The 27,064-nt window shown below is 43.0% G+C and overlaps 1 protein-coding gene across 1 annotated transcript in view; it reads left to right on the plus strand.

Annotated features, from left to right (window-relative positions):
- Nucleotides 1–17,894, plus strand: part of LOC103187105 (ras-related protein Rab-26) — a gene marked incomplete at its 5' end in the record, with an annotated part of 135,447 nt that extends 117,553 nt beyond the window's left edge. Inside the window, 4 exon segments of the mRNA XM_042341029.1 lie at nt 13,339–13,404; nt 14,514–14,570; nt 15,980–16,056; nt 17,082–17,894. Of these exon segments, the coding sequence (XP_042196963.1) occupies nt 13,339–13,404; nt 14,514–14,570; nt 15,980–16,056; nt 17,082–17,184 (303 nt within the window).
- Nucleotides 17,895–27,064: the final 9,170 nt, after the last annotated feature.

Raw genomic sequence — 27,064 nt, forward strand, 5'->3', positions numbered from 1 at the left:
TCAAATCTGTTCATTGGCCGTGAACGTTACAGAAATGTGAGTCAATTGAAAGATTTAGAATGGCTTTTAGCTCTATGTCAGGTCTCCCCCACATTCTTCCTGCAAATGGTACATCCTGGTGCCATGTGGGAATTGACGAGTGACGTATTGACTCCCATCCTCCGCAGCCACAAACATCTCACTCAATGGAGAATCCTAAGGAGCTCTCATTGCGGATTGCTGTGAAGTGTTTTCTATAATTACCCAAAACACCTTTCTTGCCACGTGGAGGGGAGCAGTGAGTGGCACAGTTGATGCCTGGAGTACCGACCTGGTGTGCCGAGCTTTCCAAAAGATTTCTTTCATTTCTAGCAACGTGGGTGAGGGGATGTATTCTGGGAGTTCAGGTCCTGGAGTTTATTGGTGCCTGTTGGCGTTTGTGTATTTAATAATAAAAACGTTGCATTTATATAGTGCCTTTTACATCAAGAGGACATCCCAAGGTGCTGGACCAATCCAGGATTTGTGCCCGAACTGGAGGTGAGGGGCGAGGGGGAATGATAATAACAATCACCAATAATGTAGGATACGTCTCAGAGCACTTTACAGTGGTGGGTTGGGCATTGAGCGATTAAAAAAGGGGAGGTCACCAAAAGCATTGCCAAAGAGGTAGATTTTTAAGATGGGATTTTAAGACAGATGGGGGGAGTTGAGGGGGGAGGCGGAGGAATAGAGGCAGGGAGTTCCAGAGGTTAGGTGTGCAATGATAGAAAGCTCAGCAGGCACAGGACCTTGGTTTAACATCTCCTCCGAAGGATGGCACCTCCAACAATGAAGCACACCCCCACCACAGTATTGGAGTGTCATCATTGACTAGATGAGTTCATTGGTGATGTTGGTATGGAGGGGGATGGGAGTTGTACATCTGACCTGTGTTAGTTGAGTGGAGTTGGTGAGCAGAGGAGTGAAATAACAGCAGATCACAGAGATAGGAGGGTGCAAGGGCGAGAAGGGATTTATATGTGAGGGCGAGGACCTCAAAATTGATCTATTCAAAGATGGAGAGCAGCAAAGCCTGGCGAGGATTGGGCTGATGGGGTTGTATATTCTACATGGGTTTTTCTCATTATACACAGAATAATGTGTATCCCCACACTTTGCCATATTTTGTTCAATATTTCAACATTACAGGCGCGATATCCAATGTAGGGATATTGCAGTTATAATTTTAGTAAGTCACCTGGTAGTGTGTCTAAAAAGCTTACATTTCATAGAAAACTCTGAGCTATATTTAAAATGATAAAGTGCTATAAAAAGACAAGGTCTTTCTTTCTTAAAGCTTACTGCACAGACTGACCCAATGACGATCGTTAAAGTAGTGATGGTCACATTCTGCCTGGATAATTCATCCACAATAATCCACTTTATAGTAAATCCTGTGAAGCGCTTTGAGACATCTCAATGAATTGATGGGGTGTTATATCAAATGCAAGGATTATTATTTACAATGCAAAGATTTCAGGGGGCACAATACCTTTTTGCTATGAGGACCAGGGAGAGCGATTGGATGTTTGTGTGAGGCTAACAGGCTGAGTAGAATAGTGGAGGCAACCATAAAGATACTTTCGCACTGAAAAAACTATAGACTGGAGACAGAACCCCAGCACCATACGGAAGCAACTTCTTATAACAAGAGGAAATAACTTCTTTCCTGTTTTTTAGAAAACAGCAACACTTTTACTTAGTTGTTAAACAGGCGAGCAGACTGCTATAGAGATGTGTAACTGCTTGCCACGCACAAAGCCAGGAGACAACAGCTGCCATAGTCTGTGCTGTCAGTGAGTCATTATCAATGTGTTCAACTATGAGCGAGGTGGATGAACACTAGAGATGCAGGCTGGCTTCCAGCATGTCTATGGCAGACTGCTCTTCCCAACTCTCCCTCCTGCCCTCCCCAATAGCACCAGGAGACAAATTACTGCAGGTAAATGTCCCTAACTAGCTGCCTGAACTCCCACAGGGCTCACATGATGTGTGTCAGTCCACACTGATTGTGTCTCAGCCCGGCTAGTTGGTTAGAATCTCACCTTCGAGTTAGAACTTTGTGGGTTCAAGTCCCACATCTTGATTTTGAACTCATATAGTCTATGATGACTCTCCAATACAGTGCTGGCGGCGTGCTTCATTGTTGTTTGTGCTTCATTGCTTCATTGTGCTTCAAGTGCTGTCCTTCGGATGACACATTAAATTGTCTGTGCCTGTTGAGATGGCACTTCTCAAAAAGAAAAGGGAGTTTCTCTCTTCTGGTGTCCTGGCCAACAATCTCCTAGATAAAAGCCTTTTCATTCACTTCATGGCTGTTTGTGGGATATTAGAGTGTGCAAATTGGCTGTGTTCGCCTACAAAACACAGTCACTACGCTTTACAGTGAAATTCTGTGAAGCTCTTTGAGACGTCCTCCAGACGTGAAAGGCACCTTAGAGAATGCAAGGACTATTTTTCATTATTGGTGGTGAGGCAGTGAGTCAAACACCTGCAGGACCCGAGGGGTAGTGGGTTTTATTCTGCAGCACTCTTCCTCTAACCCTCCACCTTACTCCTTCCTTCTCCATCTTCAGGTCGTGCTCGAAGACCTCCCTCTTCGACCGTGTCTACAGTCACCTCCCCCCGATTCAGTGTCGTACTCCACCACTGTCAACGCTCTGGGATGCTACCCTGCATGAGGGGCGCAAGTTGCTGTTGTTGTTTTATGGGTGGTTTCCAAAGACCAGTTCTTAAACTTCCGAAGATCATGGTGGCAATAATGTGAATGTTTCTACCTTGCAAGGGCTCACTCATGTTGATGTGCAGTTTTGTTTCCTGAAACCTCGGTGCAGCAGTTGCTAGCGAAGCTATCAGTGATTCTTGTTGCTAATGAACAAACTGCCAGGTCAGCCAGTTCTTTCTGCACTTCCTCTTCAATCACAAAGCCTCCAAGTTTCCCATCACTTGGCTCTTTGCCCAGGACTGAGACACCAACTATATTCTGATTCCGTGTGGATCAAGTGGATCAGAGATAGTACCTGACTGTCTGACTGACCGTCACAGAGTCTCCCTCAACACCAGAGACCTTAGTCAGAAACTAAAGAGCAGTAAAGTATTAACACAGGAATAAGACTTTACTTAGTTTGCTTTACCAGGATGATAACCTGTAGCTGCTGGTTTCGGCAATGAATGGAAATCTGGAGACATTCATTTAAATGGTTGCCGTATGTTCAGCTTCAGCCCACTCTGCCATTGGCAGCCTCAAGTTTCACTGGTAATTGCTGTCGGTCACTCAAGCACAACTCACGAGCGACAAAATCATGAACACAAGCAAAACGCACCTGATAACCCTCAGCCGTCTGCTAGTTTGTTCCACATAGCTGCAGCTCTTGTACTGAACACCAATTCTCCTGCATTTTCTTCCTTTACTGTCTTTTGAAGTTATCACTCCTGGTTCTTGATGTTTTGACCAAGGTTTTGGCTGTCCAAATGATTGGGTATCTTACGTTTTCTATGACACAGGGTTACAAAGTCACCTAGATTAATCTCGTTAACAACCCAATTAATCCTGAAAGAAGCCAGCAAAACAGCCCATTCTGGAGATGGCTCTACACACACCTGAATGAATAAATATTAATAGCTGGTAAACAAAAGACTACATTTGGTCTGGAGGAGAGAAACTTTAAGAAGCAGCTTACTGTGTTAATGACATATAAGCCTATCAGTTCCTTATTTAAATTGGTAGGAATCAGTATTGGAGTCCTGTAGCTCAGTGGTTAGAGCACTCGCTTTGCAAGCGAGAAACCTGAGTTCAATTCCAGGCAGAAGGCGAAACCTTGGGAAGTTTCCTAATCGCCTAATAATAATCCCTCCAAAACCAAAAACAATAATAAATTGGTCATTTTCAATCTACGACTGTTTGTGGGACATTGCTGTGCGCAATTGGCTGCCGCGTTCGCCCACAAATATACAGTCAATTCACTTTACAGTGTGTTCTGTGAAGCGTTTTGGGACGTCCTCCCGACGTGAACAGCGCTATATCAAATGCAAGGATTATTATTACTATTATTGTAATTATCTAGCAAATCAAGGAAAGTTAATTCTCATCGTTAAGCAGGATTTTTTAAACCTATTTTTCAATCGTATTTTGAACTACAGAAACAGTTGTAAGATATCCAAGAGACATTACTTTTCAAGCACAGTTTGGCTTGTTAGAGTAGATATTTTCTAGCCACTCAACTAAAACAGGTCAGCTGCACTACTAGATATTTTTAAAATATTTACAGGAGCCATGCTGAACCCATCTAATCACTAATAGAGCAAGTAGAAGCAGAAGATGGTGGCAGATGCAGTGAGAGACTGTGCTCAATGCTCAATGGGTGACAAGCAGAAGCATCTGCTTGAGGAAGGGCTTCTCGGGCTGGTTGTTGATACTTCAGCTGTTCATTACAGCAGTTAGCACTGCCCTGCAGCAAGTGTCTCAGTGGCACAGCTTTGCTTTTGCTCAGCCTCCAAGGTTGAGGTTCTGATTCCCAAATTTCTCTAAACTGATCAGCGGAGTTAATTTGCACCTTCCTGGTCAACATGTAGACAGCAAACTCCAAAGGTGAAAAAAAGGCTAGAGAGTAAGATGGAAGGAGGGAAGTGGGGGCGATGCGGGGGGAATTACCTTCCACCCCCCACTTTGCCAACCTTTAAAAATAGCCCTCGTGCTTCCCACCACTTTTCTGACTATCACAAATTATCCATCTCCTACCACCCCCTGCACCCCCTTGGCTGAGTTTTTGTTAATAAACAAAATGGCCCTGCCTTGTCAGTGCAGATGCTGCTATTTGTATAGTTAATGACCTGTTTTGGGGAGGGGACGAGAACTATAGGCAGTAAATGTGTTGACCTAACATAGAAGAACCATTAATTTGCTTCCTCTTAAGGGGACCATTGGCTCAATATCCAGGGGCAATTTGAGTTTGAATTTTAATCAGTTTCTTAGTGTTGGGACCAATTCAAAGGGTAAAACTCAGAGAAAAATATTCCCATTTTGGGATGTCTGCCCAACGTGTAAGATGTTATATAAATGTAAATTATATGGAATGGTAAATCATTCACTGAAACTGCAATATTCTCTGAATGACCATGCACTGTTTGATACTAATAATAATCCTTGCATTTGATATAGTGCTTTATCACATCATTGAGATGTCTCAAAAAGCTTCACAGGATATACTGTAAAGTGTATTGACAGTGTAATTTGTGGGCGAAACCTGGCAGCCAGTTGCACAATGTTGCACTCCAGTGATGGAGTGTTTCGCCAATTTTATTTGGGGAATTGTTGGTCAGAAACTCCCTTCTCTTTTAGAATAGTGCCATCTTTAACATCCACCTGAGCAGGCAGATGCGACTTTAGTTTAAAGTCGCATCTGAAGGACAGAATCTCTGACAATGCAACACCCCCCCAGGACTGCATTCGAGTATCGTCTTAGACGATGTGATTCCAAGTCTTGACGTGGGGCTTGAACCCACAACCTTCTGACTCAAAGCGAGAGTGGTACCACTGCACCAGGCTGACACACAAAGATTTGGTGATTAAAAGGAAGATTATAGGAAATTTATTGCTACGACAACTGAAGAGATTGCAAGTGCTATTTATTTTTAAGGGGTAGAGAATGAGTTTGTCTGTAAACCACAGGAAAGCAACGATATAAGAGGTTCTATCTATCAGAATGTTTCCCATTGGAATCATAAGAGTAATAAACTTTTCAATTCAATCAACCTCCTTAAATGGACAAGTCAATACTTGCACTTTATGGACAAATTTATTATAGGAGAAAAGATTCACCAGGTCATTAAATTTGATTGCTTTGGAAAGATGTCAAACATTGATGATCTGCCAGTGGAATTTTATCCAACAACAACATTAGTGATAACCAGCATTATATTGCTAAAGGTTTTTGAGAGAGCACACATGCTAGGGTAGCTGGGTGTCAGCTTCTGCTTGTATCTGCATTAGACGTTTCAGCCCCGTGTCAGGACTTTGAGCTCCCAGTCTGGGCTGACACTCCAGTGCAATGTGGGAGAGCGTTGTTTCGTCAGAGGTGCCATTCCTTTGGATGAGACATTAAATCTAGATTTGTCTGCCTGTTCAAGTGGGCATTAAAGATCCCATAGCACTATTTAAAAGGGAAGGAGGTTCAAGAATAGTAAACAGGAAGTGACATTGGCAGTGACGTGATGACCCAGAAGTTGTTTTTATATTGGGAACTAACCCCCCCACTCCATGCAGGAAGCAAGTCAGTAACTGTTACAAACACAGCGAAAGGTTTCTACCTCACTATTGGGTTGTGATTTTATTACAAGGCACCACAGTATTTACTAAAAGTAATTTTCAACATATCTTGTTTTCACTGGAGCAAAGGAAATAGGATCAGGATACAGTCCGGGGCTTTAAGACGCTGAAAGGCAGTGGGAGTGTAGATTGAGGTTTGTGGACTTTTTAAATCAATACACTGATTGCAGGGTCACAGGAAGTGAGGGCATGTTAACAAGCCTCAAGTGGGATAAAATAACAGAAGCAATGAGACATATGAAAAATAGACTCTCATTAAATCTAGTAGTTGATTAACTCAACCAAAAAGAGAGCTATTGAAAAATTATTATTGAAAAAAAATCAGTGGTTAGAGCAAGCAAGAGACCTGGGTTCGATTCCCAGCAGGGGAAATGTTTGGCAAGTTTCCTTACTGCCACATGCCTCTGTTTACCTAACAGTAAGTAGGATCCTGGTTGTTAGTCGATCACTTTTCCTTCAAAAAAAGCCTTCCTTAAAAACAATTGGTCACTTCAATCCAGACTATTTGTGGGACACTGCTGTGCGCAATTGCCTCCTGCTGTGTTTCGCCCACAAAATATACAGTCAATTCATTTTACAGTATATTCTGTGAAGCGCTTTGAGACGTCTCAAAAGCGTGATAAGATGCTATATCAAATGCAAAGATTATTATTATTATGCCTGCTTAAGAAAGAGAAATTATATCACATTGTAGGGGTACATAACATCAGTTGATGATCTAATGTTCTATGGAACACTGAGACTTTATTGGTCTGAACATAAAATGCCTTTGGTGCAATATTGTGGGTTAAATAGCATCCTGGTTGGTAGCTTGATTCACACATTGGGTCAGAGAGAAATTTCACAGTTTTGTTTTCCTTTTTGAACTTTACTATTGTATTGAAGATTACGCCAACATTCTCACTGACTCCCAACTCTTCCCTCCACAATCTGGAAGCCACCTTGGACTCTGCAGCTCGTGTCCTTTCCTGCACTAGGCTTCGCTTAGGGCCAGCAATTCCTCCACAGAGAGGTGGAGGAGGGGAAAAGAGGTGGGGAGGGGAGAGAATAGTCACCTCTTTGTTCAAAGGGGCAATGTAAGACGGTCAAGATGCTATCGCTAGTAAATGACACGGGTAATGTGTAAATTTGGAGGCAAATGGATTTCTACATTCTTGTCTCACAACATTGCTCAAACTGTTTTTCAATAGCTTTTATTCGGACCTCAGAGAATCCTTTGGTTTATTTAAAAAACGCAAAGGGACTGAGTTCCAAAGTCATTTGGTGAATAAAAGAAATTGGGAGATAATGCATTGCATTATCATATAGATTGCTTTGTAAACATTTGAAGATTATTTTTGTTGTATTGCAGAGAGGATTTATTGATGGAATAAAGATGGGTAACTTTTTATGTACTTATGTAATCTAATTTGTTTATTCCCATAATATTGCCTTCACAAATCTTCTCAAGAAGCCACTGGTAACACCCAGGGCCAATAGATAGGATATTACTTAGAAGACATGTTGTGATAATCTTCGTCAATACCTGGATTAGTGACAAGGTGCAATCTGGTGATAAATACTTCCAGCTTTACTTTTACCTATTGCCTTGGCATTATTTCCATGGAACTGCCATTTGGGGGGAGAAATTCCATTTGGGTCTTGATTTACTCTTATTTTCCTCCCATTTCACAGAGTCAAGATGTTGGCAAATTGTTGAATTCAGACTCAATTTTGTAGCCTGTTTTCTGTAGTTCATAAAAAAATATCTGTCCTCTCGTGTGACAGCTATGGCCAGTGGTTTTAAGAAGAAAAGGGTGTTTGATTGATAGAGGAGCTGGAATTTAAAGTTAGACTTTCAGATTGGAATTTCAACCTCTCAGCCTCTCCTGAGCTGCTGGACAATTGTATTTATAGACTAAACGTGCAAAAAGCAAATTTGTGATATCAACAAACACACTGATGGATTTTGCCCCCTCCTCTCTCCCCTCTCTCACCCTCCCCACCCCAGCGACCTTTTCGAAATGAAAGAGAATCAAATTATCCAATTCAGACTTCTGCTCACATCAGCTTTTAATAATAATAATAATAATAATAATCCTTGCATTTGATATAGCGCTTTTCACGTCGGGAGGACGTCCCAAAGCGCTTCACAGAACACACTGTAAAGTAAATTGACTGTTTATTTGTGGGCGAACGCGGCAGCCAATAGCGCACAGTAATGTCCCACAAACAGTCGTAAATTGAAAATGACCAATTTTTTATTATTGTTTTTGGTTTTGGAGGGATTATTATTAGTAATAATATTATTAATAATCCCTCCAAAACCCAAAACAATAATGTGTGGAGTAAGGAAACTTGCTCAAGGTTTCGCCCTCTGCCTGGAATTGAACTCAGGTCTCTCACTTGCAAAGCGAGTGCTCTAACCACTGAGCTACAGGACTCTAATGAAGGTTAAACTCTGATTTTCAACCTTGTGCAGTGTACGTTTTACAAGATGACATCACAGAGATAGCAGACTGTGTAGCCAGCGCAGTTTCTATCAGTGTAGGCTGGGGTCAGACAATGTCTATGCGGCTTTAGCTGGTTAGACTCCAGCAGTACCCCAACACACACTCTGGGTCCCCAAGCCTTGGTTGGGTAAATAGGATGCTTCCCTCCAAGGGAAGTGCGCATTCCATTCCAACTATCTTATCTCTAGGATTTCCATGTGTAGGAGGGATGCATGGAATTCTCAACTTGGTTTGGATACTCTTAAGCACGTTGATGGGTTTCCGCAGATGTCAGACACTGATTCATAAAGTAAGAATAATGAAAGTAAAACAGCTGAAGAATAAGCAGTGTTCAATCCCAGCCCGGAGAGCCTATAGTAACTGCTTACAGCTGGGTAAGGGGATGTGGCAGGTCAGGAAAGAACTTCTAATGATGAAGATCATTTAATGTTCAAAGTCAGTACAGAATGATACAACCATGAAGAGAAAATAACAATATTAATAATAATAATCTTTGTATTTGATATAGCGCCTTATCACGTCATCGAGACGTCTCAAAGCGCTTCTCAGAATATACTGTAAAGTAGATTGACTGTATTTTGTCAGTGAAAATGATTTTGAAACAATGTGGCCCCCAGGGTTGCTGGAGCAGTGGCGCAGCTGGGTGGCAGCAATAGCACAAATTAATTAAATTACAAAAGGTGTTTCTGAATCTTTGCCTCAGTATATTTGTCAAATATAATGTACATCTGAGCTCATTAGTATGGTTGTACAATGAGAATACCTGCGTTTATTGAAATCAGTACTGAGCTGTGGGTATGAATGAACACTTTCTTCTCTTGTGAGTTGTTATTTTATCATCTTTTTAAAAAAAATTGAAGCCTCGGGAGCAGGGAGTGATATTCAGATTTTGTTTCTCCTGCAATTATTTCTGCTTCAACACAGTTGCAGAAAATCACCAATAGCTTGTGCTGTCATGTTTCACAGAGGAAGGAGGAGTGAGTGAATTATCACCACTAATCAGAGCAGACGGTTTAAGGTCACAGCCTAAATGAGCGGGGCAAACTGAATGAAATAGCTCTGACCCGAAAAGACAGCAAGGATCATAAACAGACCTTGAGTCAGGTGAAGGCTAGTTAGAGAACACTACTGCTGACTTAAGATGCTGGGCACTTGGTAAATGTGAACAGAAGTGGTGCATCTCCTGTGAGCTCTCGTTCTCAATCTACGTAGATCACAGAAGGTCGTTGTTTGCCTAAAGATACACAGTCATTGCACTTTATCAAGACATGATTTGAAGGAGGTAAGGGAGGGAGCAAGGCGATGGGACTGAGGGATGGAGTTCCAAAGGGTGGGGGCGGAGAGGCTGAAGGCCCGACCGCTGATGGTGGGGCAGGCGGGGCAGGCGACGTTGTAGACAAATTGACTTGACACCACGTTACTTTCAAATATAGGTTTTATTAACATTTGAACAGACAAATCAGCTGCACTGTATCCCTTATACAGATATACCAGGCAACAGACAGAACCAAAATCATATTTACCCGATTTGACTCTGGGCAGCGGCAACAGCTACTGGAACTCCCACAGTCCACCACCACTTTCATTGGAGAAAGCCCTCCTTCCTTACGGACCTGACCACTCTTCCTCTTTTACTTTTAATGGTCACTTTCTTACTGGAGGTAAATTCCCTCCCCCCTGTGCATATACATAGATACAGTAGAATCGATATCGATTCCACTGGGAAGTGCACTGACCCTCTACACAACTCCAACTATTTCAAAGTTACATCTTTTATGTGTTTCTAACTCCACCTCCCCTTGTCACAGAGATAGCCCCCACCCTTCACAGCTGCTTTGCACAGAGAGAAATATGGACAACTTCTGGGCAGCCTCCCACAGCCGCTTGTTTCTCAGCCTTGAGATCGGCAGGTGTCTGAGGCTGTAGCCTTTTCTTTCTGCGGTCCATTGTTCTTACATCTCGGCTCAAGGACCCGATCGCTCATTATCTCAGGAGTGAACATCTTCCCAGGAAAATATGAAATGCAATCAGAAGCTAACCTCATCCAGTCCAACAAAGCTACTTATAACCATTTAACTTTCAAACCTTCAAACATTCGGTTGCTGTTTGAAATATACCAAGGCACCCTGAGGTCATAGTCCGTATATTTCAACAACATGGGGCAGGCTGAGCAGAGGGAGCGGACAGATCAATATGGTGTTAGCAGGTCACAGGTAGGAAGGAGCAAGGCCGTGGAAAGGCGAGGACTAGGATATTGAACTCTAGCAAACAAAGTACGGAAATGGCAAGTATAATAGCTGCTTCAGAAATTGTACTGTGACTGTGAAGTAAACAAGACGTATTTAGGCATCAAAATATTTCAGGCAAAAGAAGCACGCATGCCTATTATATATTTCAATTAGAGTAATTAATAATTCACTCTGGCAAAAGGGACAGGAACATTTGATTTAATTTGATTGTGTAATTGTGGGATGATGACCTTTGGTCCGCTGTGTGACTGTGTGTCATTTTTAGTAAAATTAGCTTTTTTTCTCTCGCCAATAATAGTCAGACCCTGTTATAATCCTGTGATTGAGGTCCATAAAAGTAAGAACTCTCGTATTATAACAGGTCGAGCAACAGTTTGGCTGGTCATCATCACTTCCGGGTCAGCAGGTCAACAGTCTCGTCACCAATGACCCACTGAACTGCACTGTGAACATCACACAGGAAGCTGGCAGCCCTCCCATCAGCCAATTTGATCACCTGTCGAAAAGTACCATAAGAAACATAAGAAATAGGAGCATTTAGTAGGCCATTCAGCCCCTCAAGCCTACCCTACCATTTAATAAGATCATGGCTGATCTCGTAACCTAATTCCATTTACCCGCACTATCCTCATATCCGTTAATTCCTTTAGTTTTTAAAAATCTATCGATCTCAGTCTTGAATATGTTCAATGACTGACTGAACACCCACAGCCTCTGGGGTAGAGAATTCCATAAATTCACTACCCTCTGAGTGAAGAAATGTTTCCTCAACTCAGTTCTAAAGGGCTGACCTTCAATCCTGAGACTATGAACCCTAGTTTTAGATTCTCCAACCAAGGGAAACAGTCTCACACTATCCACCTTGTCAAGACCCTATAAAATCACCTCTAATTCTTCTATATTCTAGAGAATACAAGCCTAGTCTATTCAACCTCTCCTCGTAGTATTGCAATGCAACAATATTGTCTCTGTCAATCATTTCACTTTTTCATTTAAATCCGTTCTTTCATTTATTTTAACTTTACTTTAACTGTGTATAACTCAAATCCAGAACAGCTTTTAGCAAGGAATCATGTAAATTCCCTATGAAGGGAATATAGTATTAAGGCATCTGGTATAGAGCAGGGGAATGGGATTAGAGAAGAAACTTCCAGTGCAGGGAGCTAGTACAAGCAGGGACAAAATAAACCAAACGGCCTTCTCTGTTGTAAACTCTCTGAGAACACTTAATCAGCATGTTTAGTTGTTTTTTGTGTTGCCTTTAGCCTGGAGAAGTCACAAGTCAAACTTGTATTGGGCATGGGCCACCAAGTCAACTCCAGTACATTAAAGTAAGACTTTTTATTACTGGGGGAACCTCTGTGGTTTTCTTCATTCTGACCATAATGTGTTGAGGAGTACAAACAGGGAACACATTGAATTACTTGTGAGAATACACCTAGAACTTGACATTTCAAAAATTTATTGCATGTTCTATAATACGCAACAAAGCTTCTTGGAAATGCATTATATTTGCCAAGACCCATAAAGAACAGTATCCCTATCACAATAGAGATAGTTTTGAATCAGTTTGTGGCGTCAAAGGATTGTCTGATCTCATTCCATTAAGTAGTGAAATTATTTCTTATAAACAGTGTCTGTGAATTTATAATTAAGATATAATGTTTCCTTTATAACTTAAAAATATTCACAACAATCCACGACAGTTTGTGCAGACCGCTGTGCAATTGGCTGCTGCGTTTTGCTCACAAAACACACAGTCAGTATACATTACAATATATTCTGTGAAGTACTTTGAGACACATGTGTTAAGGCACTGTATGAAATGCAAGGATTATTATAAAAAAAATAGAAATCCACACTATTGTCCTCAGACTTGTCATGAGACAGAGGCAGGGGTATAAGACTTGGTAAAGTCTAAAAAAAAAGCATCTCTGATCTGAAACCTTCCAGTGCACATATTCCTGTGTTTGTCACAATGGATGTGTATTCCTTCCATTGCAATCATCTCATGATAAATCACCAGCTTTCCTCATTAATCTGCCAAGGTTGTAGACATTTTATCGAACGCAGATATTGGCAACGCTCGCACCAGCAATTTTACTTCATGTCTGATAAACTTGGGGGAAATCAATGGATCTGAAAATTCTAAACCAGAATATTCAGTTCTACATGGACAATCAGTTGGTATTTGTGTTTTACTGTTTACAAAACTGTTTAGATCATCAATTTTTTTAAAAATTGTTTCTAGGCATGGCTGACAGAGATTCATGAATATGCAACGCAAGACGTGGTGATCATGATGCTGGGAAATAAGGTGAGTCTCAGATACTGCACAACTGCTATCAGCTAAGACGTTGCCCTCTCTTAAAACACCACCTGGAGTTACCGTATGTTGTTAGATTACACTGTCTATTTGCATCGACATCCCGATTGTTTGGGTACATTTGCATATTCTAGTTTGGGGGGATACTTATATATTCTTGTAAATCAGTATTTTGGTGTCTTATATCCTAATTTTTATTCTCAATACAATCAATAAAATCAGTGAACGTATATTTGATGATCTGCTAGTGCATTGGTATAATGGTGGGTTTGTATACCTGTGTATACATATTGGCATCCTAAGCTATTGGTATTTTAGTCAATTAGTAATTCTCCTGTATTGGTCCTGTAATATATTGGCATGCTGTGTGAGCGTGTACTCATGTATTGTAGAATATTAGTATAATTATACATTAGTATTCTATTGTAATGTTCTTCCAATTTGTAGTATTCCTAATATATTAGTATTCTGGTCTTCCACAATATTGGTATTATGGTATATTTGGTATGATAAATTGGTCTTACACTACATTTAGTGTTAAGGTATATTTATTTGGTATTAAGATATATTGATGTTATGGTGTATTTAATTTTATGATATAACCCAGTACATTCCACCATCACAACAGCTTGAGTTTCTGAAATCCACCAGCCAAGCAAAGAGAGGGGCACATGGTAAGCCTGGGCACTGACATCATTACAACAATGTCCTTACAAATCCAGGATCCTTCCAGCAAGCTGAATTCGCATTCATGCTTAGATGGTCACACAACAGAAAACCTGCTATTTACACCAAGCTCTACAGCTGTGTTCTGTCAAGACAGTGATCACTGCAGGCATAAATAAGAACCTTCATTCAGAGTGAACAACAACAACAAAATTACATTTGTATAGCGCCTTTCACATTGGGAGGACGTCCCAAGGCACTGGACAGATTTTTGCAAAGCTTTTAAACCCATTTTGGAATATTTAAACTGATTCCAACCAATGTCACTTTTAATGTTTAGCGGCAATGCTAATGGGATGTGAAAGGATGCATTTTAAACTACTATAAGGGTGAAGTTATAGGAAGTATGGACTGTCATTCTCTGTCTTTTATAGGCTGATGCAACTCAGGAGAGGGCAGTAAAGAAAGAGTCGGGAGAAAAGTTAGCAAAGGTATGTCGTTTGCTAAGTGTAGTCCAGATATCTTGTTTGTGCTTGGATGCTTTGTATTATTCATGCAAGATGCCTGGTAAATTGTGGAGTCCTGTAGCTCTGTGGTTAGAGCACTCGCTTCGCAAGTGAGAGACCTGGATTCGATTTTCGGCAGGAGGAAATGTTTAGCAAGTTTCCTTACTCCACACCTGTAAGTAGGAACCTAATTGTTAGTCGATTGGCAGATCGCTTTTCCTTCAAAAAAATTAATAATTGATTGGTTACTTCAATCCACGACTGCCTGTGGGACCCTGCTGTGCGCAATTGTCTGCCGCGTTTTACTCACAAAATATAGTCAATTCACTTTAAAGTATATTCTGTGAAGTGCTTTGAGATGTCTTGAAGATGTGATAAGGCGCTATATTAAATGCAAGGATTATTATTATATGAATGGATCCTCTAAAATTAAAACTCTTCAATATTCAAGGATACTTGTTCCATTTTCCAATCAAGAGCTACCAGTTTCTTGGATTAAGGATTATTCCTTCCTTATCTGCGAGACAGAGTTTTGAAGTGACCTTGCCCTGTTGGGTTTCTTGATATTGTTATGTGTCACAAACAGGGTAAGAGTATATTTTACTTTACAAGTCTTTCACCTCTGAGGCCTGCACTCAAACCAAAGTTGTTTCATTATTGGCCAGGGTGCAAGTTTGTGGCATCGGGATTGGTTGTTCTTGATTTATCTACTTCACCTTCACTTTAAATCTCTACCAATCTGTGAAGCGTTTTGATATCTTGGAGACGTGATAAGGCGCTGCATCAAATGCAAGGATTATTATTATATAATTGTAATATTATTATTACAATTCATCCATAGCTGCTTTAATACAGAGCAGAGACTTTGGATATATTACACCATTTTATAGGCTCACCAATATATTTTCCTTTTATGCAAAGTGTATGTAGATAACCTCGTATGTAATAGCTCATAGCTATTTGTCCTGGGAGTAAATCCATTATTAGCTCAATCTCTCCATTGATGGTTGCCATCTCATTTGTTGCAGCAGGAAGGAAGCCCATATATTGGCTTCCCAGTGGATGCAATAGATAATCCACTCCTGAGTACAATATTATGTCATTAGGATGTTTATATATATTATATATCAAACAAGAAGCCCAAGCGACTGGCATCTTTAATTTTTAAAGTTTGTCTCAGAAATCTTAAAAGTCCAACAATGTGCTATGTTAAATAGGTGGCATCTGAGAACATCATCAAACATGACCATTTGGATCAGTTCCATTTATCTCACTTTAGCATCTTAAATGTTTGAATTTGCAGTCCATGCATTGGGAAGTCATGTGTATATGTGTGTGTATATATATATATATATTTGTATCTGAATAGCTGATTGATATTTAATTTCTTCTAGGAATACGGAGTGCCTTTCATGGAAACAAGTGCCAAAACAGGCCTAAATGTGGAGTTGGCATTTATAGCTATTGCCAAGTAAGTTCCACAGTGGAGACCTTTCATTTTATCTGGATTGGGGAATGTCAGTGAGAATCAGCTACTTGTTTATGTCTTTCAGATTTATTCCTTTGTTAAAATAAGTGAACGTGAGAGCTTTATCATACTTCAAAATAGAAAGCTAACAAGTTGCCTGGTTAGTTAGCACTGTGATTTGAAAGATCAAGTGTACCTGCATTTAATGAGACTACAGTGATCAAGCACTGCTGCTTTTGGAACTGTCAAAATTAAACTTGATTTATGGATGAAAGTGGGATGTTTTTGCAAGCAGAATATTAGAATGCAATGAGCACATATCAATATTATTGCCGAATGATGGATATCTTTCTTGGTGATATCTTGCTCTTTTCCAATTTGAAATGTCATTGCTGGGGTGATGGAATAATTTCCATTATTTTTACTCCGTTATCAACATGAAGGATCGTTGATTTAGTGGCAATTTATGACAAATTATGCTCCATCTTGGAATTCTCATTGAGAATTTGTTTGAAAATCCCCCCAACGCATTTCTTGCACAAACATTACAGCTGAAAGAATCATAGAATCATACAGCACAGAAGGAGGCCATTCAGCCCATCATGTCTTTGCCGGCAAAAGAGGCAGAAGAAAAGGTGCAAACGAGACTGGAAGTAGATCCATATAAATTTACAGCAGAGAGGAGGCATTTGGCCCTTTGTGACAGCTCTCTCCGAAAGAGCTGTCTGGCCATTTAGCCCCATTCTCCTGTCTTTTTGCCATACTTTTCAAAAATATTTTTCCTTCTCAATTATATACCAAATTCCTCTTAAAAGCTAATATGGATTTTGCCTCAACCACTGTTCCCCATTCTGCCTTGTGTGCGTAAAAAATAATTTATCCCAACCTCTCCCTTTGCTCTGGGATTTGAACAGATTTTCGGATCCTTGTGGTACTCAGTCCCTGATATATAGATGTGTAAGGAAAATGTTAGGCTGAGGGTGGTTGTCATTTCTCTTCCTGTATTTGTCAAATGTTTCTTATTGCAGAGAACTGAAACACAGGTCAATGAAATCACCAAGTGACCCTAAATTCAAGCTTCATGACTACGTGAATTCAGAAATGAAAGGTTCTGGTTGCTGCAAGTCCTAACTTACATGACTCTTCTGCCAATAACATATTTGTACAAGAAAAGACTGATCAGTGTAAACAGCCAGGACAGTTTTTCTTGTGGTTTGCCATCTCTTGTGTGAAGTCCTTGCATGTCTGTACTTGTGTTTGTACATTGACGGTGTTTATCTTCTGAGGACACTTTCAGAGGAGAGTTTGTTCGGAGGAGAGGCTTAAAAACAATATACAAAGGTGTTAATCAGGATCTTAATGACCATATTTAATTGTTTACATAAACAAAATCTGCTTTTGCTGACGTAAAACAGTTTGTAGTCTGTATGAATAGGAAAACTGTTTTGCTATGTAGAGAAGTTAAATTATTGTACATTGATGTCTGATTATTTTCAATGAATGTTGCGTATATTTTTCATGGAAATTCTTGACTGCTCTTTGTAAACAGTTTAGGTTTTGTTAAGAGAATAAAGGAGAATATTCATACATAGGAAATAAATGATGTTGGTCCCAGGGAATTACAATTTGACACCTTTGTGAATCTTGCTGATAAAACTGTAAATTATTTTTTAAAAAACGCTTAATTGCAAATGCAAAATTGTCAGACATCATATCAGAATTGTAAGAAATCATTACAATATCTGTTTTTCAACTGATCACAAGTAGTAACGGTGGCTATGATTGACTAGCCTAATGTTGTGTCACAAATGCTTTTGCAAAGAGTAAAGACCTGAAGTGTATTCTCATTTGTCATCTCCTTATTTTGAAGAGACTCTTATGTTTTTGCAGCACTTGTATCTGCATCAGTTTACAACATTGAAAACTCACAGAGCTTTAGCAACAACGACAAATTAGAATTGTTTAGTGCCTTTCACGTCAGGAGGACGTACCAAGACACTGGAAACCTGCTTCCCTGCACCTATCATAGACTTGCCACACCCGTGTGTTGGCTGCTCACAGAGATAATCGTTTCTGATCTTTTTATTCTCTGATTAGTGATCAGCAGAAAAATTCCCGAGGCTACCATGGCTTTGTAGTTATACCACCATCCACTGTACACAATCCCAACAAAGTTCCTGTTAGCCTATGGCTAAGTCTACGGCTCGATTACAGGAACTCCCTCCACATTGCCTTCCCAACTCTTCCCTTCATAAGCTGCAGATCATCCAAAATCCTGCAGCTCGTGTACTCTCACGCACCAGGCTCCGTGACCCCATCACTCCCACCCTCGCTCGACTCCATTGGCTCCCCATCCCCCAGAGGATCGAGTTCAAGATCCTCGTCTTCACTTTCAAGACCATCCATGGCCTCTCCCTCTCTGACCTGCTGACTCTCTACCAACCTGTCCGCTCCCTCTGTTCATCAGCCTCCGGTCTGCTCCATGTCTCCCGCTTGACCCACCCTACCATCGGTGGCCGGGCTTTCAGCCTCTCTGCCCCCACAGTCTGGAACTCCATCCCACGGTCCCTTTGCCTCGCTTCCTCCCTTGCCTCCTTCAAGGCCGGTCTCAAGACCCTTCGCTTCGACTGTGCCTTTGGTCTCCCTCCAACCTCTCTGCCTTCCCCCACCCCTCCCCCACCAATCCCCCATGCTCGGGCCCTGACACCTGACTGTTCAGTGCTTTGGGACGTCATCCCGACGTGAAAGGCGCTCTATAAATGTCATTTTGGTTTTTTTAAAACTTTTTTTTATCTTCCTTAGGTGGGGATTTGTGTAATGTGTGTGTGGAGGGGGGAAGGGGTAGGTTCTCTCAGGATCAGTTTTTATGGATGTCTGGATCTTTATTCACGTTCCTGTATGTATATATTTCAATAATAGCTACTCTGTGTCCTTACCTAGAATTAATTTAGCTGCTATTCAGTTTACCTTCTAAACTGCAACTCTCCTTGCCTAAAAATCTATTTTATTTGCACAATACTGATTGGCTGATCTTAGATATTATTGATAATATGTGCATATAAATTAGGGCAAGCCTCGCGACAATGCTATGGAATTGAATGAAATACTGGATAATGCAGAACATCCGTGCTACAATTTGATCACCAATGTCCCCTCAGTGCACAGTGCAGAGGCTGTGAGGTTTCTCCATTTGCTAAAAATCAGGGGAAAGAGTTCTGCTCTGAATGTTCAAGGCAGAAGCATCACAACTATACAAGTCAAGAATGGTGTCTTAATTGTATTGAGAAACACAACTAAATGTGAAGCCAGAGTGCCCCCTGCTGCAGGTTTTGGTGTGATTTTGTTTATTGCATGAAATAGCTTCTATAAAATGGATTGCATTAGTTAAAACTAGTATGTTGTTATAAGGCAAGTTCCATATTGAGCGAATCATTTCAAAGGCAGGCTATTTAACCATTGCTACTTGTAGCTATTCAACCATTAAACCTGCATAGTTTCATTTATTCAGAGGATATTCTCAAGATGAAAACACATGCTTTTATGTATATTTACAGATTACATACTTATATAATTAAGGTAAAGTCCTTACTCTATATTTGAATTTAAACAACAACAAGATTCCATTTATAGAGCGCCTTTCACGTCGGGAGGACGTCCCAAGGCGCTGAAACTGCCTTTAGCTCATGTAAAATGAAAGCCCACATAATATGGTATAACTGGCATATTTTTAAGTTACATTAGACAGATCAAACTCCCTGGAAATTTAGCATTAATTGGAAAGCCGTTCACTCATTAATATTCAAGAGATGTTTATCCATCAGAAAGACACATTGTTAATTCAAATGGTGAAAATTACTCAGCGTATAGGTAATTTTAAGGTAATTGGATTCCACATACAATGCGAATTTTTTCTGTTCAGCCGGGTGTCTGACACATAGAATCATACAGCACAAAAAGAGGCCATTCGGCCCATCAAGTCTGTGCGGCTCTTTGAATAGAGCAATTAATGTCAATCCCACTCCCCAGTCCTTTCCCCATAACTCTGCAAACCCGTCCTCCTCAAATATCCGTCCACCGCGTTTTTAAAAGTAGTTAATGAATCGGCCTCGACCGCCCTTTCTTTCAGGCAATGCGTTCCAGATTCGAACAACTCGCTGCGTGAAGAAATGTCTTCTCACCTCCCTTCAGCTTCTTTTAGAGACTATTTTGAATCTGTGACCTCGAGTCACCGACACACCTCATGATTTTGAAGACCTCTATTAGGTTCTCCTCGTAGCCTTCTCTGTTCCATGAGAATAATCCCGGCCTCTCCAGCCTTTCCTCATAATTAAGGTCCCTCATTCCTGGTACCATCCTCGTAAATCTCCTCTGTACCCTTTCCAATGCCTTAACATCCTTCCTATAGTGTGGTGCCCACAACTGGGAGCAGTATTCTAACTGAGGCCTTCCCAGGGTTTTATATGGGTTAATCATAACCTCCTGACTCTTGTACTCTATGCCCCTATTTATAAAGCCCAGTATCCCATATGCCCTTTTTACCTGTCCTGCCATCTTCAAGGATTCATTTACCTGCACCCCCAGGTCTCTCGGTCCTTTAACACCCTTAAGATTGTATTACCGCCTATATTGCCTCCTCTCATTCTTTCTACCAAAATGCATTACTTCGCATTTCTCCACATTGAAACTCATCTGCCACGTGTCGCCCATTTTACCATTCTGTCTATGTCTTCCTGCAGTTGGCTCCTATCTTTCTCACTGTTTACCCCCTTCCCTAACTTTGTGTCGTCCGCAAACTTGGAAATGGTACTTGCTATACCCAAGTCCAGATCATTTATGTATATTAAGAAGAGCAGTGGTCCTAATACCGATCCCTGGGGGACACCACTGTACACTTCCCTCCAGTCAGAAAAGCAGCCGTTCACCACAACCCTCTGCTTTCTGTCTCCCAGTGAGTTCTGGATCCGCTGCCACTGTCCCTTTTATACCATGGGCTTCTATCTTTCTTACAAGTCTTTCATGTGGCACTTTGTCAAATGCCTTTTGAAAGTCCATATAAACGACATCAACTGCACTGCCTTTATCCCCTCTCTGTTACCTCATCAAAAAAGTCTTAGATTTGTTAGACAAGATTTGCCTTTAACAAATCGGTGTTGGCTGTCCCTAATTAACCCATATTCTTCTAAGTGAAGATTTATTCTGTCCCGGATTATAGTCTCCAGGAGTTTCCCCACTCCTGATGTTTGGCTGACTGGCCTGGAGTTCCCAGGTTTGTCCTTCTGTCCCTTTTTGTACAGGAGAGTCACATTGGCCACTCTCCAGTCCTCGGGCACCACTCCTGTGTCCAACGAAGATTGAAAAATTGTAGCCAAAGCCTCCGCTATTTGTACCCGTCCCTCCCATAGTAACCTCGGCTGCATCCCCTCCGGACCGGGCGACTTATCACCTTCAGTCCAGTCAACCTTTTCAGTACTTCCTCTCTGTTTATACTTATTGTGGCCATCTCTGACCACTACTTCATCTCCTTCACCACCTCCACCCCCCTCCCCACCTCCACCAGACCCACCACCATCTTCTACCGCCCTTGGAAGAAGTTACCCCCACAATCCCTAACCGCTGCCTTGGAGTCCTCTGAACTCCTCTCCCTCTGGCCTTCAACCCTCACTGACCCCTCTTCTCCTCTCTCCCTCCTCCACAATACCCTCTCCTCCACACTCGATACTCTTGCCCCCATCACTTCCCGCACGGTCTCCTACTCCCGCTCCTCCCCCTGGTACACCACCCACCTCCGCTCACTGAAAAGCCAGGTGCGGGCCGCTGAACGCACCTGTGCCAAATCTGGCCTAACGGTCCACCGACAAATCTGGCTGGACCTCCTCAAAATTTACAGCTCCACTCTAGCCTCGGCCAAGTCGTCCTTCTACTCCAGGATAATCCTGGAGGCGAAGAACAACCCCAGGCTACTGTTTTCCACCATAACCCGACTCCTCCGTCCCCCCCGCCACCCCGCGCAGGTCATCTCCTCCAACCTTCACTGCGAGGAGATGCTGGATTTCCTTGAGTCCAAGATCAAGGGAATTCGCTCCGCGGTCACTTCCCCTCCAACATCCACCAACCCCCCACCCCCTCACTCCCACACTCCGACTGCTACCCATCCTCCCCTACTCACTTTTGTACCCGTTTCCCCACCCTCGGTCACGAAACTCATCCTATCCCTAAAACCAACCACCTGCTCCCTTGACCCCATCCCCACTCCACTCCTTATCTCCCAGCTCCATTTTCTTGCCCCACATATCACCGACATCATCAACCTGTCCCTCTCCTCTGGCTCTGTCCCCATTCCCTTAAAAACTGCCACCATCACGCCCACCCTGAAAAAACCCTCCCTTGATGCGTCGCAGCTATCAAGCTACCGGCCCATCTCCAACCTCCCCTTTCTCTCCAAGGTCCTGGAAAGAGTTGTCGCCTCCCAACTGCGCTCTTTCCTTTCCACCCATTCTCTTTTCGAACCCCTTCAGTCAGGTTTCCGTGCTGCCCATAGCACAGAAACTGCCCTGGTCAAGGTCACCAATGATATCCTGACCATCTGTGACCAGGGCTCCCTCTGCCTCCTCGTCCTCCTCGACCTATCGGCAGCATTCGATACGGTCGACCACGCTATCCTACTCCACCGCTTGTCCTCCCACCTCAACCTTCAAGGCACTGTCCTTGAGTGGTTTAGGTCGTACCTTTCTCACCGTCTTCACTTTGTCTCGACGAATGACTTCTCCTCCACCCCCCGTACTGTCTCATGTGGAGTCCCTCAGGGCTCTGTCCTCGGTCCCCTCCTCTTCACCCTCTATATGCTCCCCCTGTGGTGACATCATCCGCAGACATGGAGTTAACTTCCACATGTATGCGGATGACACCCAACTCTACCTTTCCTCCTCTACTCTCAACTCCACGACCCCCGATGTCCTGACAGCTGTCTGTCCGACATCGAGTCCTGGACGAGAGACAACTTTCTTCAGCTCAACGTGCGAAAAACCGAGGCCCTCCTGATTGGTTCGCGTCAGCGCCTCCGCACCTCAGGCGCTGACACCATCAGCATCCAAGGCTGCACTCTCCACCTCTCAAAGCCAGTCAGGAACCTCGGCGTTTTGTTCGACCCTGAGCTGTCCTTTCTCCCTCACATCCGCACCACAACTGGCACCGCCTTCCATCACCTCCGGAACATCGCCAGACTACAGCACTACCTCACCCCTCACGCGGCTGAAACCCTGGTTCACGCCTTTGTCACCTCAAGGCTGGACTATGGGAACTCTCTCCTCGCCGGCCTTCCCGCCACCTCCCTCCACACTGCAGGTCATTCAGAACTCTGCAGCTCGTGTACTGTCCCGCACCAGACACCGCGACCACACCACACCCACCCTCACCCTCGCTCGCCTCCACTGGCTCCCCATCCCCCAGAGGATTGATTTCAAGATCCTCATCCTCACCTACAAGGCCATTCACGGCCTCGCTCCCTCCTACCTCTCCAACCTACTATCCCCCTACCTACCTGCCCGTACCCTCCGTTCCTCCGGCTCCGGTCTGCTCCACGTCCCCCGCCCCAATCGCCCTACCATTGGTGGTCGGGCCTTCAGCCTCTCAGCCCCGAGGCTCTGGAACTCTATCCCCCAGTGCCTTCGCCGCTTCCTCCCTCTCCTCCTTCAAGGCCGGTCTCAAAACCTTTCTCTTTGACCGAGCCTTCAGCTCCCCTCTCGACTCTCTTCCCCCTTCTCGCTCCCTCCCATCCCTCCCCTCACCCTGACCATTTCCCCCCTCCTCGCTCCCTCCCCTCCCCTCACCCTGACCATTTGCCCCCTGCTCGGGTCATGACCCAACTGTGCAGCGCCTTGGGACGTCCTCCTGACGTGAAAGGCGCTTTATAAATGGAATCTTGTTGTTATTGTTTGCAGTTGTTTGAAAGTACCATCTGGGTTTATTCTGGCCTCCAGACATTAGCAATCTAGAAGATCAGGAATGTATAACTTGTATTGCTAGTCTGTATGAATAGAATGAACCCTTAGCCCACCCAGAGTCTGAGAAATTGGTGCGTGGTGCAACCAGAGTGGTTTTAAAGCACTACCTTTGTGGAGTCCTGTAGCTTAGTGGTTAGAGCACTCGCTTTTGCAAGTGAGAGACCTGAGTTCAATTCCAGGCAGAGGGCGAAACCTTGGGCAAGTTTCCTTACTCCACACAGAGCCTAATAATAATCCCTCCAAAACCAAAAACAATAATAAATTGGTCATTTTCAATCTACGACTGTTTGTGGGACATTGCTGTGCGCAATTGGCTGCCGCGTTCGCCCACAAATATACAGTCAATTCACTTTACACTGTGTTCTGTGAAGCGCTTCGGGACTTCCTCCCGACGTGAAAAGCGCTATATCAAATGCAAGGATTATTATTATTATTATTATATCCATTTCCTCTCCCTTCTCCTCCGATACTACGGCATTTGGTGCATCCACTTCTTTTGTGAAGACAGAGGCACATCAGCCGTGCCCTCTGCCTCCACAATAAGATTTCCCCCTTGGTCCTTAATTGGCCCCACCCTACCTTTGACTAACCTTTTTTCCTTGATATGTTTATAAATTATTTTAGAATTCCCTTTAATGTTACCCTCTAACCTTTCTCCGTATAATCTTTTAGCCTCTTATTTCCTTTTTCAAACCTCTTCTGCGCTTCCTATATTCTATTTGGTTGTCTTCTGTATCTTGGGTTTGACATTTGTCATACACCTCCTTTTTCTGCTTCATTCCAGATACAATTACCTTCGTCATCCAGGGAGGTTTGGATACCCTACATACATACCTTTTGTGGGAATGTATTTATTCTGTCCCCGAGCTATCTCATCCTTGAAGACTTCCCACTGCTCTTTAGTTGTTTTACCTGCCAATCTTTCTTTCCAGTCCACCTTGGCCCGGTCCCTTTATAACCCACTGAAATTTGCTCTCTTCCAGTTGAGTATCTTCACCTTAGATGGTTCCTTGTCTCTTTCCATATGCACTTTGAATCTAATGATGTTGTGATCACTATTGCCCAAATGCTCTCACACTGAAACCTGCTCCACTTGTCCTGCTTCATTCCCCAGAACTAGATCTAGCACTGCTTCCTTCCTCATTGGGCTGGAAGCGTACTGATCAAGAAAGTTGTCCTGTATGCATTTTAGGAATCTTTCCCCCTCCTTGCCCTTTGCGCTGTTGTTTTGCCAGTCTATGTTGGGATAATTAAAGTCCCCCATTATCACGACTCTATTGGCCTTGCATTTGTCTGCGATCTGCTTGCAGATCTGCTCATCTATTTCCTTCCCACTATTTGGTGGTCTATAGTATACCCCTACCAGAGTAACAGCTCCTTTTTTGTTCCTTAACTCTAACCAGATAGATTCTGTTTTGGGGCCCTCCAGCACTTCAACCCTTTCCACGGCTATAACTGTATCCTTGACTAACATTGCCACATCCCCTCCTTTTTTTCCTTCCCTATCTCTGCTGAATACATTATAGTCAGGAATATTCAGCTCCCATTCCTGTCCTTACTTGAGCCAAGTCTCTGTTACTGCTACTACATCGTATCCCCCTCTGACCACTTGAGCTGCAGCTCACCAGTCTTGTTTGCTAAATTCCGTGCATTTAGGCACATGCACTCCAAGACCGACTTGACCTGTTCTGCACTTACTTCCTGCTTTATTTCTCCATTTTCTAGCTCTTCATTTTTTGCATTCCCTTTCCCCCTCAAAACTAGTTTAAACCCTCCCCAACAGCATTAGATAGCCTGTCTGGAAGCACATTCGCCCCAGCCCTGTTTAGGTATAACCCATCCATATGATACAGGTCCCACCTGCCCCAGAACTGGTCCCAATGATCCAGAAACCTGAAGCCCTCTTTTCTGGACCATTTCTCCAGCCAATCATTCATATGCTTGATCCTGCCATTCTGGTACTTATTTTCCCGAGGCACAGGGAGCAATCCAGAGATCACCACCTTGGATGTTCGATTCTTTGGTATCTTCCCCAGCTTTTGATATTCACCCAAAAGCATCTCAGCCCTTTTTTTACCAATATCATGGATCCCAACCTGGATCACCACTTCTGGATGTTCTCCTTCCCCCTGAAGAATTTTATCCACCCTTTCTGCGATGTCTAAGACTGTTGCACCAGGGAGGCAACATACCATCCTTGACTCCCATCTTCTGTTACAGAAACGTCGGTATATACCTCTCACTGTTGTATCCCCTATGACAACAGCATTGCTCCTGTTACCTATGTCCGTCCCCCTGTTCCTCCAATCGGTTTATACTGTCCTCCCTGGAGATATCCACACTCTCAATGTTCATTACAGAGTACTGGTTTGAGAGTGCTACACTATTGGGGGCATTCTTCCCTGTCCGTCCCCTCTTCCTACCATGCCGGACAGTCACCCAGTCATTTTCCCGCTGAACCCTCGGTGTGTGGGGTGGGGTAACCACCTCCTGAGGTGTCTGATCCATCAAAACCGTTGATCAAGTTTGAAGCCCAAGGCTCCATTACCCCTCTCTCAGGGGAGAGAGGGGTAATGGAGAGAGGGGTAATTACCCCATTGTCTGCAGGACTGATAAAATTATCCTGTCCCTGAGCCAAGCATCTCCCGAGCCTCAGGGAAGTGATGGTTTCCTCCATCATACTGTCCAGGAACCTCTCTCTCACTGTCCCTGATGGAGCGCAGTGTCTGCACCTCGGCTTCCAGCTCAGCTACTCTCAGCTGGAGTTTCCTGAGTTGCAGACACTCGCTGCAGATTAAGTCGCCGGGGCTCAGGGCCCTCATTAACTCCCACACGTCACAGTCCTCGCATTTCACTTGCCATCATCTCACACAGTGATTTTCTATATTTTTTTACGTTTGTTTTTTTGTTTTAATTTGCCGTCAGTGTTGTGGTTTCTGAGTTTGTCGATGTTTGTCCCTGGTTCTGCTGTTGAAAAATGACGTCACACCAATGTCACTTTTGCCTTTTTT

Source organism: Callorhinchus milii, unplaced genomic scaffold (assembly GCF_018977255.1).
Source record: "Callorhinchus milii isolate IMCB2004 unplaced genomic scaffold, IMCB_Cmil_1.0 Scaffold16, whole genome shotgun sequence".
Lineage (NCBI taxonomy): Eukaryota > Metazoa > Chordata > Chondrichthyes > Chimaeriformes > Callorhinchidae > Callorhinchus > Callorhinchus milii.